The 19618-nt window shown below is 38.4% G+C and overlaps 1 protein-coding gene across 4 annotated transcripts in view; it reads right to left on the bottom strand.

Annotated features, from left to right (window-relative positions):
* Positions 1-10490: 10490 nt before the first annotated feature.
* LOC109606566 (histone H2A) overlaps positions 10491-19618 on the bottom strand; it is a 31678-nt gene continuing 22550 nt past the window's right edge. Inside the window, exons 1-2 of one of the 4 annotated variants that reach the window (XM_020023976.2) lie at positions 13995-14133; positions 10491-10977 (exon numbers count right to left, since the gene is read on the bottom strand). In XM_020023976.2, coding sequence (XP_019879535.1) covers positions 10603-10971 — 369 coding nt within the window. In that variant the 5' untranslated portion in view covers positions 10972-10977; positions 13995-14133 and the 3' untranslated portion in view covers positions 10491-10602. Of the gene's footprint in view, positions 10978-11731; positions 11861-13994; positions 14134-19618 lie in introns of those variants that run through there. The other 3 variants (XM_020023975.2, XM_049967263.1, XM_049967262.1) reach the window with 3 other exon arrangements.

Genomic DNA, 19618 nt, shown 5'->3' on the forward strand with positions numbered 1-19618 from the left:
CTATCCACACACCTGATGCGCTTCTTCATGCCAGCGTCAGAGACGGGGGACTGGGTATCATGGAACTGCGGACATCAATCTCTCAGCAACTTCTGGCCCTCACCGCCGAGACCCTACCACCCTGGGGGTGATGCAGTCGGAGAGGCTAGGGACCATCATGGCGAGGATCCGACAGATGGCTGTCATGTCAACAGGGGTTGAGCGTTGTTCCGACGACCGATCCAGTAGGTCCTGGGTCACTATCGATCCAACAGATGGACGGGACGTGACTCAGGTCTATCCATCTCAGGACCAACACACTGCCTACCGTAGGGATTCAACTGATGAAAAATGTTTCAAGTCTCTCAAACAGGAAGAATTCAACTGTGGCGCCGAAATGGTACCCGTTATGATGAAAATAATATTATTAGCAATCACCAATCCGGCCGTATATCAGCCAATTTTTGAGGTTGGATGAGTGATGCTGGCCCAGGAGAGCCTGCTTTTATTCCTGGTCGTGCCATCTCTCATGATTATATTGAGGTTCTCGAGGATGTCATGCTACCCTCTGTACGCGCGGTGTATTCGGCAGAAGATCTACCAATCATCAATTTTGTTGATGACAACTGCCCAATACACCGTGCACACATAGTTCGACAATGACTCCTTGAACACTCCGAAATTAATCGAATTAACTGGCCTCCAAAGTCACCAGACCTCAATCCCATTGAGATCTTTGGGGGTTAATTGTTCAGAGGTGAGACAACAGGAATGAACGCAACTCTCCGGCTTTGCAATCACACTGCTTGGAGGTCTGGGAGAACGTCAGGAGCACTAATTATTGTGTGAATTTCGTTGCTTCCATGGGCCAGCGTTTACAAGCAGTTATAGACGCCAATGGTGGTCACAGCAATTATTAAAATTGTTTTTAATAAATTATTTTTAATATTTATTTATTATTTTGATTATTCGGGAATATCATATTTTTGTTATATTTTTCATTAGTAAATATTGTACTGAAATCGAAATTTATGAAATAGCAATAATAACATATAAATATGTTATACTTTTTTTTTTCGTTTTAAAACGATTGTTTTTGAAAAATACATGTGTGTGATATAAATAGTTTTATACTGGTTGTTCGCAAGTATTGATACAATTTAAAATAGTTCATTTTAAAACGTATATATATTTTTGAAAAATGTGTCTGTTAGTATAATTATTTTATAGTCCAAGCAATGTTTTGAAAAACTAATCACCACAACATTTGTAACTTCCGACTAAATAAATAAGTTGTACTAGTAACCATCAATTTATTTGCCCTAACACGAACGGAAAAGAAAATATTCATAAACGAAACAATAAAATCCCAAAAGAATGAATCGTATTGTATAAGATTTAATCGCTAAATTCGGTCTGGTGTCGTGCGTAGCGCCGAGCACACCAAGCAAAATGATCCCCTCCACAAATATCGATCGAGAGCAACGATTACAATTAAACGAGTTTACGGGAAACATAAAGAATGAACGAGGAAGAAAATGTGCCGAGCAAAAGATTCAAGAGAGACAATTTTGAAATTTCGATAGATCTATCAATGAGTACGGATGCATTTAAGGAGAATGAAAATTATTGTCAGGATCCGAGCAACATGGATATTGTTGAGTACTATCAGAATTTGAGTTGTACAGGACTTCGCCCTAGAAAATTTGAATTCGTTACAACAAGGAGGAATCTATTCACGGATCCGAAATTATATAATACTTCGTATCATGAAACTTCCGAAAAATTAAAATTCAAAAGAAATGTTGCAAAAACGTTATTCGGTGGGTGGACGGAAGAAGGATCGGAGTATTTGAGGATAACACAATCAGTTATAGGGTGTGAGTTAGGACATGACAGTAGTAGTAGATTTAAGTGTTTGTGTATTGTCACATAGGGACGATAGGACACATAAATAATTCTTCATCGTAAGCATCAACATACAAACATCGCCCCTAGTGCGATTATTGCTTTCGCATAATGTCGTGATTGGCATTGTCAGCACCAGAACATTCCGTTGACTTGCCAAGACTCAGCAGAATATCTGGGTCATGCTTTACTACTGGTGTCTATATAATTAGTTCGCGGCCGGCACACTCGTAGGAAAATTGTAGTTGTGTTGTTTTTTCTTACAGGGAAAATAGTAATTTAGGATCCAGCAGGAGCAGCAGCACTTCACAAAAAATGCCAACTCGCACAATCTAACATCCCTTTCTTTTTCTGTACTTAGTATTTCTTTTTTTATGCCAAACAAAATAGTAACCCGAGCCACCTCAGCAGCTTTAAAAATAATAGTTCAAACGGAAACAGACAAGGAACAGTTCTCACCGAAATATCGCAGTACGGAAACTGGTGTACTGCAAAACCCCTTTGAATGAAGTTCAAGATTGTCCCGATCACCTAGTAGGGAAACCGTAAATACTCCAACAACGCGGGAGCAGATTCTCGAAACTTGTAACGAGTCAGCGGAGGAAGTAGTCCAGAAGGAATTATCAAAAGCAGGAGAAGAAAATAGAAGAAGCAATATGGACGAAACAATCGCTGAGAATCTGAAACCGGACAAAACCCCTGCACTACCAAAATTCCTCTGCCCACCAACATTCAACCCATGTACAGGAAACGCAACAGTGAACATAAGAAGCTACGAAAAACGGCGATGGCAAATGGATGGACAAACAGTCTGAAAATGACTTATTTCGGCACATTTCTGGAAGGTGCGGCTGACCACTGGTACCAACGATACAAGATAGACGAGGATAACCAAAACAAAACATGGGAAGATATAAAGACGGACTTCTTAAAAGAATATGGCAATCATGATACGAAACGATCCCAGAAAAGAAAACTATATGAGAAAAAACAAGGACCAACTCAGTCTATTAAGTCGTACAACTTCGAACTACAAGAGCTATTCGCCGTATACGACCAGCAGTTCAGGGTAGAAGAATTCAGGAAATTCTTCGAAACCAGAATGGCCAAAGAATTTTACAACAGCTATAGATTAATCATGTGGTACAACGCAAACCTGCAAGAGAAGCCCGTCCAACTGGAAACACTGAACCGCAACAGTTTGGATGTAACCATTGCCAACATCACAGTCAACCACATGGATGGACCACCGCGGCAAGAGAGCTAAGAGAGAGAAGGCTAAGAGAATCCCAGTTTTAGGAAAAGTCAAGATACAAATTGGGGGAAGAGAAATGACCTGTGTAGCCAACGTAATTAAACAGCTGCCATACCCGCTTCTTTTAGGAATGGTAGAAAACAATCTCGCCATCATCCTGAAGCAAGGTACTATAAACATAGGAACACTAGGCTTAACTATGAGTACAGGAGCACAGAAAAAAGAGACCCTTGAAGAAGACAATACGCAAATGGGAAAACTGGATTCAAAATGCACAACAAAGGAAGAATCAAATGAACCAAATACAGACCGTATTAGAGTAACGGTTAAGGAGGTACTTGGAGGCTGGCAAGACGAAACGCATTAAACTAAACTTGGAGGACAGATGAAGGGTAAATATGAAAAAGTACAACTTCCAGGAAAACGATAAATTCTTCACAAAGAGACGACTTCGAAGAAAATATAAAATCTCGTCGCGGCGACTACTGGATGCGCGTGGTGTGCGTTGGTCATCAGCGAGAAAAAATCCTGAAAGGAATGGCAGTGAGTTTCTTACATACAAGAGGAAAAGTAAAACCCTAGGAGGGCATAGTACTGCTCAACAGGGACACGGACGACAGGGTGACGGAAGAAGACCTCAACTAGGATCATCTGCAGGAAGGAGAATTCAAACATAACTTTGGGACTTACTGGCGGCATATAATGATGTGTTTTACAAAGCCACAAAACACATGGGACATGACAAATTTAAAGAAGCATCGCCCATATAGAGTATCCCCAAAGGAGGGACAGATCATAGACGAACAAATTAAGGAGATGTTGGATCTCAATATAATCCGACTGTGCCATTCCCCGTGGGCCAGCCCAGTAGTACTAGTAAAGAAGAAAGACGGTTCCACAAGATTTTGCGTGGATTACAGGAAATTGAACAACGTCACCAAAAAATCATCATACCCAATCCCAGTCATCGATGATATGCTCACATACCTCGGACACGCGCAGTGTTTTACTACCTTGGACATGTTTAGTGGTTAGTGGCAGGTGAAGTTGAAAGAAGAATCAAAGCAGTATACAGCATTCGTAGCGCAAGGACATGGTTCGTACGAGTTCAATGTCCTAAGCTATGGACTGTGCAACGCACCGGCAACATTCCAACAATTAGCCGACAATCTATTCGAGGGGATGAAGTGGAAGGACGTATTAATATACCTGGACGACATCGTAGTGTTCAGTAGAACATTGGAGGAACACCTACAGAAATTGGAAAAAGTTTTCCAGCGTCTGAGAAAAGCAGGACTCACCCTTAAGCCCAGTAAATGTTCTTAAGCTAAAGAAGAGGTGAAACCATTAGGATACATAGTGAGCAGAGAAGGAATACTCCCAGACCCCGAAAAGCTCCAAGCAATACGAGAGTTTCCTAGGCCGAACAATGTCAAGGGGATCCAGAGCTTCCTTGGACTTTGCAACTTTTATCGAAAATTCATCCACAACTTCGCCACGACCGCAAGACCGCTACACGAAAAAGGATAGCAAATTCAACTGGTTGGAGGAGCATGAGAACGCTTTTCAAACCCTAAAAAAGACATTCTTGTCTGCACCAGTCCTGCAACATTTCAACCTCAACGAAGGTACGGAACTACATGTGGATGCTAGCAAGCTAGGAATAGGTGCTGTTCTACTACAAAAAGGAGAAGATCAGAACCAACATCCAATAGCATAAATTAGCAGAAGTCTGTCCAAGGCGGAAAAGAATTACACAATCACGGAACTGATTATATATATATATATATATATATATATATATATATATATATATATATATAACATACACAAAAGCTAAACACCAAGATGCGAACATCCCAACGTTTTTACTAATACCGACGGACCTGGCATAAGAACAACGGAAGAGTATTGGACTCATATCAACAATAGAGGATCCGTCAAACAGCCCTATAGGAACAGCAAAAAGAGCAAAAAATTTTCGTTTAGTTGATAACGTACTAAACAAAATTAACCCAGTGCCGCTTATCCCGGAACACCTAGTGGGAGAAATACTGCATTCCCACCATTCTGAACCACTAGATACTATTAGGAAATCCTAAGCAAAAATGTGGAAAAGTTCGTCAAGGGATGTCCAGACTGTCAAGCGAGGAAGGGGCTAGAAAGAAAGAAACCCGCAGGACTCTTACAGCCCATACCGGTGGAAACACCATTCGAAAAAGCAAAAAAGGAAACACCGTAACAATCGTGGCAACGGATTACGCTACAAGATGGGCGGAGACACAGGCGCTACCGGATGGTAAAGCAAGGAACGTATACAAATTTATAATGGAAAAAATTATAACCAGACACCAATTTTAGGTCAGAACTGGTGAGGGAGGTGGTCAGCAGATTAGGAACGTACAACCAGTACACAACAATATTTACCCCACGTGACATTTGCGTATAACACAGCGATATAGGATACCACAAAGTATTCACCGTTTATCTTAGTTTACGGCAGAGAAGCAATCCTACCGACCGAAGCGAACCTGATGGAACCCTACAACTCAACTGATGCAGAACAAATTAGGGAAAAGGCTTTTGCGGTGAGGAGTGAAGCGGTGGAAAACATTAGGAAGAGACAGAACTTTGACAAAGGGAGGTATGACAAGGACCACCGACATGTGGAGTTCTCAATAGGACACAAAGTTAAAGTTTTCACACCGGTTAGAAAAGTCGGACGGAGTGAAAAACTACTGCTGAGATGGTTTGGACCTTATTATATTACTAAGAAAGTGTCAGAAGTGGATTATGAGGTTAGGAAAGGTGAGGCTAGTAATGCCAAAAAAGAGGTGATACATGTAAGTAGGATTTTAATCTACCACGACCCATGGACGCCGAAGCCGAAAGAAGGGGAAGAGGATAACGGAAAAGAGTAAGTAGAAAATAATAATGGAATATCGCGAGTCAAATACTCTGAACGTTCTGGTACTAGAGAATATAAATTAATGTAAAGATCGTAAAAATTTTTAGCATAATTAAATAGACTTTGTTTTAATAATAGTGTATAATAAACAGCAATGCAAAGTCAACCATAAACATTAATAGGTAAACAACATACTGCGTGAAAAATATTTTGTTATAGTAAGCAATCCACACTCATCCTGAGGTTCACCAACGTAAGGCTCTAACACGGAAGAGAAGCCAAGCTAATCTAATACACTCACTAAAGGACTCTATCCAACAATCTGAAGCAACACAACTAGTTTAAGAAAGGACTAATCAATGTGTACAGAATGAGACAGGCCAGGATAGAGTGACTTAGTGTGAAAGTGTAGAAGAACAATCGTTTGCCCGCGCAATCCGGGAAGCCAGATGGTAACCCACAGGAGAAATTAGTGTGGAAAGACTTATAATCTTGTAATCACGTAATATGGACCTTGTTTAAGATAGAAGATAGAAGTTTAAAGTTGGGGCCAACTTTATGATGCCGGGGGGGACATGTCACATAGGGACGATAGGACACATAAATAATCCTTCATAGTAACCATCAACATACAAACATCGCCCCTAGTGCGATTATTGCTTTCCCATAATGTCGTGATTGTCATTGTCAGCACCAATACATTCCGCTGACTTGCCAAGACTCAGCGAAATATCTGGGTCATGCTTTACTACTGGTGTCAATAAACCATCGCAATGTTTTGTAACATCAGACTATAAATAAAAGCGCGACGAAGATAAAGTAACACAAGTGTGTGAACTTCAACAGAGGTTACGAGTCGCCCGGTGAATACCATTCAACCCCAAGACCCTGAAGATGGTCTCTTATTTGTTAGTGTAAGTTAGAACAATTTGTATGTTTGTGTTTTTCTACATGAGATATGAATAAAATTGTATTCCTTCTGTACTGGTGTTTATCTGAGCTACTCTCCAACCCCCAATAAGTCACGGGTGTGACAGTATGTATACTTAATTATGGAAGAAATAAAATAAAATATTTAAGAACAAAAAATTTCTTTATTAATCCAAATTTTTTAGAAGGTCAGAAGTAAATAAGACTCGACTGAATGATAATCTCTAGTTTAACCACCTGAATCTCCACGGTCCAGGATCCGAGCAACATTAGTTGCGGGCATTAGTTGATGCGAACCGGCGAATAACAACACATGAGATCGGATTGAGGTTAAATTTATCAAATTGGCCTGAGATTATCCTCGAAGCTCTCACAGAGAGAGAAAAAAAAACGAAGTTACTTTCCGAACAACCCAATACGTTTAAAGTTGGTTATGGACAATGCCATTAACGTTCGAAGAATTAAACACTACTGGTACAATTGGAGGCAATATTGAACTCGGGTCCAATGACACACTTGTCAAATGATCCCAAAGACTTACACCTGCTCACTTTTTAAGACCTATGGTAGCTGTTCCTGATTTGAATTACGCGGATTCATCTCTTCCCGTTCTGGTACCTACAAGCGAAGTGAGAGTGAAATCAAGAGTACTGAGATACGAACATGTGATGATCCTGGTTAAGGATACCATTTCGCATGTGGCAGCGGTGCTCCCAAGAACAGAGTTTCTAGAGACGGTGGGAGCGGTACTAAAGACCAGTCTGGGGGAAACAATGATGGTCTCAGCGTACATACCACCAGGAGGACGTTTTCCATCAGAGGAGGTGAAGAAGGTAATGAGGAGTCACCCAAACACCATCCTAATGGGTGACCTCAACGCAAAAAATAGGGAATGGAAGAGTAACGTGGAAAACACATACGGAAGGTTGTTGAGCGGCCTGGCCAATAACGAACATTCGGATGTTCTTGGCCCGAGCCAACCTACCATTTGCCAGGTGGGTCGTAGGTCAGATGTCATTGACATTGCGGTTACTAACAATCTGCAACTCAACAGTGAGATAACAGCAGTGACAGAGACCTCATCCAACCACAACTCGATCTGTCTGGTGATAGACAATGGACCTACAATTAAACCGTTACACGCAAAAATGAGGACAAACTGGGTCCAGTTCTACATGCTCCTAGATCGGAAACACAGAGAAGCACAACCATGCACAAGTAGTTCCGAACTGGACAGAATGGCCCAGTCATTGTCCTCAGACATTCAGGAGGCCCAAAACTTTGCATCAGCGGCGGTAACCAGACATCCCAATGAAGAGGAAACCCTCCCGGAACCTCTACGTAAACTAATTAAACAAAAAAGTAAAGCAAAAAAAATCCACCAGAGGACCCAGGACCCCCAAGACGAAAGGACCGTCAACCACCTGACAACAGGATTAAAAAGAAAGCTCGAGGAACACAGAAGCACCACATGGAACAAACGATTGGCTGAGTTGAAGCACGGAGCCACGGGCTTCTGGAGTCTAACCATGGAACTCACGAGAGGTAAAAACAAAAGGGAGCACTCACTGCATGGCCGTGGGGGAGTAATGTACAATGAAGAGGCCAGGCCGGAGGTGTTCGCCGACCACCTAGAGGACACCTTCACTCCAGGTGAACCAGTGGACCAATACAGGAGGGAGGACAGAGAATTGAGGCGAGAAGTGGAGGAGTACACAGTTTCGGTAGATGGAGAGGAGATGGAGAGGACGACCGAGAGAGAGGTGATGGACGAGATACGGCGGGCGAGGGCCAGGACTGCCCCCGGTGCAGATAAAATAACCAACGTGGCCCTCAAGGAACTCCCAGGAAGTGGGTTATCTATCAGAAACAAGTCAACTCTATACACACAGGTAGTATGACCCATAGTATCCTACGCCTGCCAGGCGTGGGCGACGGCTTCCACGTGCAGGAAGAGCCAGCTTCAGACCCTGGAGAATAAGATGAGACGCATCCTGGGGGTGCCATGGTTTGTCCGGAACACGAAAATTAGAAAAGAACTGGGCATAATCCCACTAAAGAACTTTGTAAGACAAAAGACCAAGAAAACAGCCGAAAAGATCCAGTTGGGGACAAGCCGGGCGCTTCGGAATACATTCGACTACGACCCGGCAAGGAGAAAACCTACCTTGAGAGGAGTCAGGGGCTACCTGGAACCCAACTGATGTCACAACGTATGATGGAACACTGGTTTACATCTTATTGTGCAGGTTCCCACTTATATTTTGTCTGGTCCGTGTCCCACTAAACTGAGGACGCGAAATCAAATAAGGTATTTAAATGCTATTAATGAACTATTAACGCTTGAAAATGTATTTTATGGTCCTTTATTTTTTGTTACTGTTTGTTTTATTTCAACCATGTGTTATATAGGCTAGGTTTTGTTTATGGGATTACTCGTAGTATGAGTTTTAGATTAAGTTTTTACCCTTATGTATTTTACTTTATTTTTATTTATATTCATTTTCACAGTCTCAGAACTAGATGTTATACTCATGTTTTTAATTGTTATGTTAAGCTAAGTTTTATTTATATAACTATTAACTATATAACTATAAGAGTGGGGCAAAAAGGTCCCAGTACCTGTCCCCAAGCTCGAACCAATTAAGTCCAGCAATTTTAAAGGTCACAATATAGAAATTACAAAAAGGTTTTATTGTGTTATTACCTAAAATTAACTCAAAAGAAGTGAAATCAATACAAAACACCGAAACCTCTTGGTCTCTGACCACGTTTCTAGCATTTTTCTGTTATAATTGTTTTCCAAAAAGTCAATGGGTGTTCTGTAGGTGCACTTATCCTTATCGTTTACACTAACATTCTTGGAATCGCAATAATTCCGTGGCTTTTTGAAAATTTGTAGACACTTTATTACTACCTTCATTTTTTCCTCCGCAGTGGAAAGTATCCTGGTACTGATTATTGATTCAAATCTTGAAAAATGTCAGGGGATATATTATGATGTGATACTCCCTAATATTTGTCTAAATTTATAATAAAAAAAATATATAAACAAATAATTCTACTACAAATTAATTAGTAATATAGGCCACATGGATGGATATTTCAGTAGTTGTACATAAATTGCACGGAGAGTGTCATCTAAATGGTAAAGGTTTTCGTTCTGCTAGGCTAATTTCAGATAACTCCAGAAAAGACATAAAGCTCCGCAGGACAGTAACAGTAATCGGATTTGAATAAGTCTTAGGCAAAATGTTGTTGTTCCGAATTGTATGCGAAGTAGGGAACCTCTCTCGTTGCACGCACTTTTTTCGGTACGCAGATTTAACCCTTCAGCCAGGTATCCATATGGAGTCCCGTGTGGAATCAGCGGAATTAGTGACTGTGCTGACTCGCTGACCACAATTCCAGCCATAATAGCACAAATTACCGCCATAATAGCATAATGTTAATAATAATGTTTTAATTAATTTAATTTTGTTAATGTTAATAATAACCTATAAAAGTAAATAGTTTGTATTGTTTTATTTAATTTAATTTTGGTTTTAATTAAATTAAATTAATATACATTTCATTAGGTGAATAAGTTCAAAACATTCATGTTTTTATTATCGTCTTAAATCTACTTATCACTCTTATTTGGAAGGAGGATAGTTTGAATGTTGGGTAATACACCTCCTTGAGCGATTGTAACTCCCGACAAGAGTTGGTTCAATTCTTCATCATTTTTGATGGCCAATTGTAAATGTCTGGGGATGACACGAGTCTTTTTGTTGTCACGGGCAGCGTTGCCTGCCAATTCGAGAACTTCGGCTGCCAAATATTCTATTACGGCTGCTAAATAAACTGGAGCACCGGCACCAACACGTTCGGCATAATTACCTTTGCGAAGAAGGCGGTGAATACGACCAACGGGAAATTGAAGACCGGCACGGCTAGAGCGCGACTTTGACTTTCCCTTCATTTTACTGTCTTTACTGCGTCCAGACATTGTGTACTGTAAACAAAAGGTAATATTACAATATGTTTGAAACATACGAAGCAAGCTTTGTTGGCGCGCTATTATGAATAAATTGGTATATTTGTCTGAAATTTTGGGTTAATTGAAACAATTGTGATCGAGCTACAACAAATTATTAGATACCTATCGGTAGAAACATCTAAATTTTGTAGTAATAAATTTAATCATGATTGTATTAGACCATATCTCGAAACACAAATTTTGAACTACGTCGACATCTATACATAGAGCAGCAGAAAGATCCACAGATCGTACCTGGACACCTAAGGAAACATCTGCACTTGCAAAAGGAGATAACTTTGCCCTTACTCCTGAAATACCGACAGAAGATATAATTACCAATACTGAGGCTACCACTAAAACTTTACCAGATAATGTAGGCCAAGAAATCTGCATAGAAAGATTTAACATTCTAATGAAAGCCAAGCCACCGACAAAAAATCTATCAAATATAGAGTGCCAAGCGATCCGAATTGTGAACTTTGATAAAACTATTATAGTTCTACGAGCATATAAAGGAAATGCAACAATAATAATAAAATCTGAGGATTACAAAAACAAGATTGAAGATCCTGAACCCGACAAACAATCGAAAATTGGCTAAAGATTCAACACTATGTGTTCTCTGTGTTGTATAATAATGAAGAAATAGTCAATATCAACGGATATTCAACAACAATTAATCAAACCAACTGTTTATTTGCACTACCAAAAATACAAAGTATCTTACCAAATTATTACAGCTTCACGACTGAAACATCCCAACCATTATCAAATATATCACTCATTTTGTTATTGAGGGGATTACATCTTAATGTAGATGGTACACTGATCAGTTTCGAAGTAGTGTCACTTTTCACCACACAGTGACACTACGTCATTATTCATCTGTCAATGAATCCTTAAACATGATATCGGAAATATTTTCTCTATATATAGTGGATCTTTTCCGTACGTGCCTTACTGAAAGTTATTTCGTTTGGAACAATAAATTCTACGATTGGAAGGACTATCAATGGCTTAATAGTCGTTAATTTCTTTATAGAAAAGTTTGAACAAAAAGCGATAGACTTCCAAACACAAAGCATGTATTTGGTATCGAAATCATAACAAAAAAATTATAAGAAACATCTGCTTAGCGATTTTGGATTTTTTCAAGTTGTAATGTTTCTTCTTTTCTGTTAAAATTATTTCCGTGTTTATGGATTTCATGATATCTACTTGCAATCAATTATGAACGGCCACAGAACAGAACGAAATTTCTCAAGCATCACTTGTCTAAGAGACACGAACTACCTAGCCAGACGTGCTAGCAAAACGTCAGGAAATAATTCCAACAAAAATCGACCAATAAACTCTAACAAATATAAATACAACATGTTTTTTATTTTCAAGTTTTTGGGCTGGCATTTTATGAAAATATTCTCTGACGAAAAATTAATGTCAACAAATAAGACCACGAAAGCCTTAACACTTTCATTAATATAAGCAGAATGCGTTCTCCTCCATTTTATTGTCCAATATAGTCTGTTATGCTTCCAATAAAAACAAATGAGAATTAAGAATATACATTATTGTGACCAAAAGAAAATGTATACTCATAACCCATAATTTGCCACGAACTTTGTGACATCTTGAAATTAAAATTATTTAAATATGCAAAATATAGTGAGAAGTAAGTTTTTTGTCGGTCAAATAAAAAATTATATAAAAATTAATTTATATTAAAATTATGGCATCTATACATATAAATAAAATTGGTGTCTGTAGTATTGAAATAACCGTTTTTTACTACATGCATATGAATATAAATACGGTACATACACCAAAATAACATTTTTTTTTTCTCTCTGTCTGTCTGTTCCGGCTAATCTCTGAAATGGCTGAACCGATTTTGACGGGACTTTTATTGGCTGGTAGCTGATGTAATAAGGAGTAACTTAGGCTATTTTTTTTAGAAAAATTCATTTATTTTAGAAAAATAAAGTAATGTTGCAATGTCCAAGTGCTAGCTCAAGAATCTTTGGAATCTCGAGATGACCGTCTGTCGTCTCACAAAGCCTAGAATCGAACGATTCAAGAGAGCAAAGATTAGAGAATGATCGTCGTCATCACCAAAATCAACGTGAATTGGAAAGTCAAGAACAGCATGACATCCGCGTTTCAGAACAATGCGTTCGATATCATGAGTCACAAAGTCAAAGAATCGAGCGCATATCTCAGCTACATGAAAGTGTGAATATCATTCGTCAATCATAAACGAATTTTGATCGAGAAAGGCGTCTGGATAGTGCTAGACAAACGACACGTGCTCCATGGGATATTGAAACTGATGCAAACCGACGACAACGATTAAATGGTGACCAAATAAGAAGAACTAATAGACGTAATATTGCATGGCGAGAAAAGCATCAGTGGGTTCAATTATGATGCCCAAATAAATTATTCTGCTGTTTCTGAGCTAGGCCCTATGAATGTATGTTGCAACTAATATAAAGCGTTAAGGTGGAAAGATGAGTCAAAAGGCATTTGTTGTTCATTTGGAAAAGTACGCTTGAACTCTATTCAACTGCTACCCGAGCCGCAATTATTTAATCAATACTTAGTTGACGTATATGCTAAAATCGAAACAGAACTGCTTAATTTTATACTGGACGAAGTCGCGGGTACAGCTAGTAATAAATAGAGACTGGACGGTGTAAATCCGCATTAATTAAAGTTCCTTTCGAAATTAAAATAAACAAAGGCAGCACTATTAATAATTTCGAAACGTCCACAATTAACGTAAACTGCGCCGGAAATATTTCCATAAATTGTTACCTCGAAGAAATTGTGTTGTATTGAGAGATAAAACTGTTAAATATTTAATTGTAAAAATAAAAACCATTTTCCAGTTAATGTCAAATTAATAAGCCAAAACATTACCTATTATTGCCCAAATTTGAAATTTAATTAACTATTAAAAAGATTAATTTAACTGATGAATTACATACCTTATTCTTTAGTCACTGTCACAAATAACACACTGATCAAACCGATTCATTAAATCTTATTCGTTTGTTTTATTACTACTTTCGTTGCTAAACTACAAACAACATTAACAAATAGTGCAATACCACCTATATATTTATGTCATTTTATTTTTAAAGTATATATTTTTCAAACACAAAATGTATGCCACCTATATACAATAGTACCTACAATTACAATAACTTATTAAAAATCATTTGTCATCATCTCTCGGGCAGTACCGCTCCACAAGCCAGTGGTGGCGGGAGGCCGACGGATCAACTGCAAGCCCAATCCTCACCCAGGGAGGTTCTAGGACCTTCCTCAGATTGGGCTTGTTCTTCCGGGAACCAGTTGACAGGGGGCTGGCATCTTTGTCAGTCCCGTCTTCTGGTTCAACTTCACCCGTGTATGTATATATACGCCCTTTCCCCCATATGTGCTAGCACATATGGTTTCCAATTGGTTATGATCTCCGGATCGGTGCCCGGAGGGGGGTTTACACTTTCCCCTCTCTGTCCCCAAAAAAAAAAAAAAAAAAAAATTTGTCATAATTCGAAAATTTAATATACCATTAAATACATTGCATGACTGGTGAATTAAACAAAAGTTTGACATACATTATTTGTTTTATTATTCTTAAATATTATTACTGTCACTGCTTGGCCCCAAAAATATCAACAAAGTATTCAATGCCAATTATACTTTTGTGCCATTTTATTTTTCATGATGTCTATAGTACTGGTCATAACTATAGTAACTAATTAAAATGTATTAAAAATATGAGCTGTACTACTTGAAATGGATTTCAGTTATTGTTTTTTTGTTATTGTGTCCAAGATGCAGCTTATCTATTTAATTGTATTCATTGGAGAAGATCATTCGTTTCTTATTTTTTACTGGACAAAGTTATAGCTACTACTAGAATACCCGTTTGTTTAGACAGACAGTGAAGTCATGGGTTTTATGGTTCCTTGTGCTTGGGCATACATTTGGATAGATTTATGACCTTTGTCGGCATGGGTATAATGGTTTATGGTTCTAATGGGTTGTTGTTGTCAATTGGGGGTGGTATTGTGTAAAAGGGTTGTTATGATGATGTTGTGTTACTATCGCTTGCATAAGTGGTCTGCCGCTTTATTGACGTCACACCCTACTCGCATACGATGATCGCTCACATTCTATATTACCGTGCACTGTGAACCTCCCACCACTCCGTAAGATGCGATTCCCAAATGGGTTGTCGATTCAGTGTGAATTTTTATTGTAAGAGAAGAAACGCGTATGCGTATTGCTTTTCTTAATGAAATGGAGACATATATCTGAAATATATATGAGTTGTTTATAATTAACTAGCTGTACTCACGACTTCGTCCGATATCGTGTTGAATACCATCGTATTCTAGAGGGTGATGTCGAGATTCCAAAGATTCTTGAGCCCTTAACAATGAATGACGCGTTCTATCTAATTGTAATCGTTCATTCCTCTCAGAACTACTCTCATTCGACCTAGACATGGACATCCGTAATCTACAATTTGTAAAACGACTTTCTCTATCTTGTCCAGATTCATTTTCACGTCGCAATCTTTGACTTTTGACCTTTCCCATGTTTTATAGAGATTTGACTTTCTTTTAGGCATAACTAAATATTAGAAAAAAAAACTATCTACGTTACTAACTAAATAAAATAACCTATCAATAATTTATCAATTTCAATGTAAATCTGAATATTGAACTCAATAATATAATTATTTATAATTATTGCTTAAAGGTAAAAAAGGAAAGCAATAAAAATGTAACAAAATATTTTGAATTAAGATAAGATAAGATAAGAAGAATGGATCCGTGGAATTATAAAAGATACCTATCAATCAAATAAAACTATAAATCAATCGTTGGTGGGAGAAGTGGTGGGAGGCAAAAATTGTAAAAAATGTTATTTTGGTGTATATACCGTATTTATAAATACGGTACATACACTAAAATAACATGTTTTACAATTTGTGCGTCTCTGTCTGTCTATCTGTTTGTTCCGGCTAATCTCTGAAATGACTGAACCGATTTTGACGGGACTTTTATTGGCAGGCAACTGATGTAATAAAGAGTAACTTAGGCTACTTTTATTTTAGAAACATTTTTTTATTTTAGAAAAGTAAAGTAATGTTGCAATGTCCAAGTACTGTCCAGTACCACGCGCAGTTCACACGCATGCCACCACTGGGCCGTCATGTCAGGCGCCTCCCACCACTTATCCCACCAACGAATCAATATTACAAAGGCTGCCTGCAGTGTGGCCCACGAAGTTCCAGCTCCCTGGAAAAACGCTGTGGTCGTTTGCATTCCCAAGGCAGGCAAACCTGCCAACAACCCAAGCAGCTACAGACCCATTAGCCTCCTTTCCACCCTCAGTAAAGTTGCTGAAGAGGTCATTCGAGCTCGCCTCGTTGACCACGTCCAGCAAAATGATCTTCTTCCCAATTTCCAATTCGGTTTCCGAAAGGAACATGGCACTGGCCACCAGCTGTTGCGGGTTACTGAGCATATTGTCGATGCCAGGAACCGACGCAGGCATGTTTCTATGCTTCTTTTAGACGTCAAACAGGCTTTTGACAGAGTCTGGCATGACGGTCTAATCTACAAGATGCAACCCCGCTTTCCGCCGCTTCTCACCAACCTTGTTAGGTCATACCTTTCGGACAGAACTTTCCAAGTTCGCGTCCAAAATGACCTATCCAACCCCAAACCAATTCTTGCCGGAGTCCCCCAAGGCTCCAAAATCTCCCCCATACTCTTCAATCTTTATTGTTGTGACTTCCCGACCGACCCCAGAGTTCTCACAGCTGCATATGCAGACGATGTTGCTCTAATTTCCCACACACCCCAATACCAATACTCCCGAAACTACATCCAACGCTTCCTTCCCGAAGTCTTGGATTGGTACTCTAAGTGGCGTTTAGAAATAAACCCCACCAAATCTGTCGCTATATTCATTTCGGATAAGCGACTCACCCCTCCCAAAATCCACATCAATGATCATTTCATTGAGTGGAGCCCCCAAGCCAAATATCTTGGCGTCATCATCGACCGGAAACTTTCCTGGTCAGCCCACATTAAAGCTGTGAGAAACAAAATTCTTGCCGCCTACAATTCCCTACACTCTTTCTTCAAGTGTAAGAAGATTTCCTTTCCCACAAAATTGCGAACCTTCAAAGCAATCATTCACCCCATTGCCACTTATGCGATCCCAATCTGGGGTACCGCAGATAGTCTCCCCCTTCTTCAAGGAACATATATGCGATTGCTCAGGAATTCCCTGGGCATCCCATATTACGTTCGTAACTCTCAGATCAGGAGAGAACTCCAGATCACTTCCCTGGCAGATTCTGCAAAGATTCTCGCCAGAAATCTCCGTGCATCTGTCCTTGCCCACTCCAACCCCGAAATCTCGGGTTTGGTAAACTATCGCCCCCGGAACTATCCAGACAGATACAAGAGGCCCTCCCTCTTGGCTGTCTGAATGATTAAGTTCCCATCTGCCCTTCTGGGTTATAGCTTTTAGAGCTGGTCCCCGATGGAGAGTGGTTTTTAGTCCGTGAGAATCGGACACTAGCCTCCGAATTCCGTTCAGGAGTGCGTCTATTAAGATTTTCCACTCTCTAGTCCAAAAACAAAAAAAAAAAAAAAAGGCCCACGAAGTATAGATATAAGGAGTCCGAACGGTATAGGCTCTTCCGCAGTATTCGTGGTATACAAAATTAAACCCAGATCATAGTTCTCTTTTCTGCCACTGGCTGCGCAAATGTTCAGGACGTACCGATGTTTTATTATTGTCACACGTAAATACGCGCTGGCTCGCAAATGTTGAAATTATTAAAATATTAATTTAATTCTTTAAAAATAGTCTTAATAAAAAAATGGGAAGGTGTTGTGCTGTTCATGGTTGCCTCAGTGGCCGAAAGGCAAGTGGAAATGTAGGGAAAGTGGGTTTATTCAAAGTGCCGAAAGTGAGTAACCTAAAAATAATATTAAAAATCAGTGTTGTTAATAAATATTTTATTTATAAATTTGCGCTATGTTAAAATATAATTTGAAAAATATTATTATTTTATGTATCTTGTGTAATTAAGAAGTAATTATTTTTTTTATAGGATGATGAAATGTGTAAGAAATGGAACTTTGCTGTTAATCAAGATTTAAAAACTACTAGTTACGTATGCGAATTACATTTTAATCCAGAAGATGTGATTAAAAGTAATCAGGAGATTTTAGCGGATGGTAGTATATACGTGTATGAATATGAGAAAGTTCATCTATGAAAAAAAACTGTACCAAAGTGTAATAGAGCTAATAACGATAAAGAAAATAATGTGAGCTTGCTATCAGATGATGTTTCTCTAAATACTTCTGATATAATTATCGAGGATGTAGTTAGTGACTGTAGCTTACATGCTATTGAGACAAGTATTGTTAATGAACCTCTAAACGAAGTAATTGGGCCTGAGACAACGAATGAGCCTGAGACAATCAATGAGCCTGAGAAGTTTTCTTTTCATTTCATAAAGAAAACTCTGGAAGCTCAACCACTAGAAAAAATTGGAGTTGGATAATTAAAAATGCGAATATTTCTTTATCATATGTAAATTCGAAATTGGAACTAGTTTGTCATGCAAAAATTGATATAAATTTAAAAGTTACAGTAAGAAGCTGAAATAGAATTAATGACTTGAATAGCACTGAAATTATTACTATGTTATAGATTACCAATGCAAAAACAAATATTCCGATTGATATGGGTGTGAATATCTCTTCAATGGATTGTGTTTCACAATTAATGAGCGATTTGGAAAGAACCTTTTTTTGTAGTGGAACTGGCTATGATAAGAAAAAGTAAATATAAACACAGACACATTAATTAATCAATAATAAATAATACAATCACTCTCTGACAAATAAGATCTCAAATACTAAGTTAAAAATTGCATTGGTCCTTTGTTTTTTATTTTTGTAGATGCTCACAAGATTGTGCTGGTATATTATTTTTACACGTAGAGACAAAAAATAAACTATAATTTTAATTCTTAAAAACCTGTTGATAACATTAATTTATTTTTTTAATAATATAGTTTGATTCAAAATTTCCTGAAACTTACATTTTACTTCACATTTTTCGAAATAATATTTTCAGAGCTGTCAGTATCAACAAGATTACCCGCGTAAAGATTTAAACGAGTACTTCTTCGAAACTGGCGCGCTCTACCGGCAAAAGATTCTTTTTGTCCCCTAAAATGCTACCATTTATTTAACATTACGTTCGGACTCCTTATATCTATACTTCGTGGTGTGGCCATTCGGCAAACTGACATTTCCGGGTCTAGGTTAGGATGATGATTTTGGAGTGCTCGTTTTCGTTCACTACGTTCGGCACGTATCGGTTACCGAATCGAAAGGCGACTGACGTGGATCCGCATGCAGTTTTTAGTATTGTTTATATATATATATAAACAATACTAATATATATATATATATATATATATATATATATGGAAAATAATATTCAATTATAAAATTGCTGGTAAATATCAAACATTAGTATTTTTAGAATAAAT

Source organism: Aethina tumida, chromosome 5 (assembly GCF_024364675.1).
Source record: "Aethina tumida isolate Nest 87 chromosome 5, icAetTumi1.1, whole genome shotgun sequence".
Classification (NCBI taxonomy): domain Eukaryota; kingdom Metazoa; phylum Arthropoda; class Insecta; order Coleoptera; family Nitidulidae; genus Aethina; species Aethina tumida.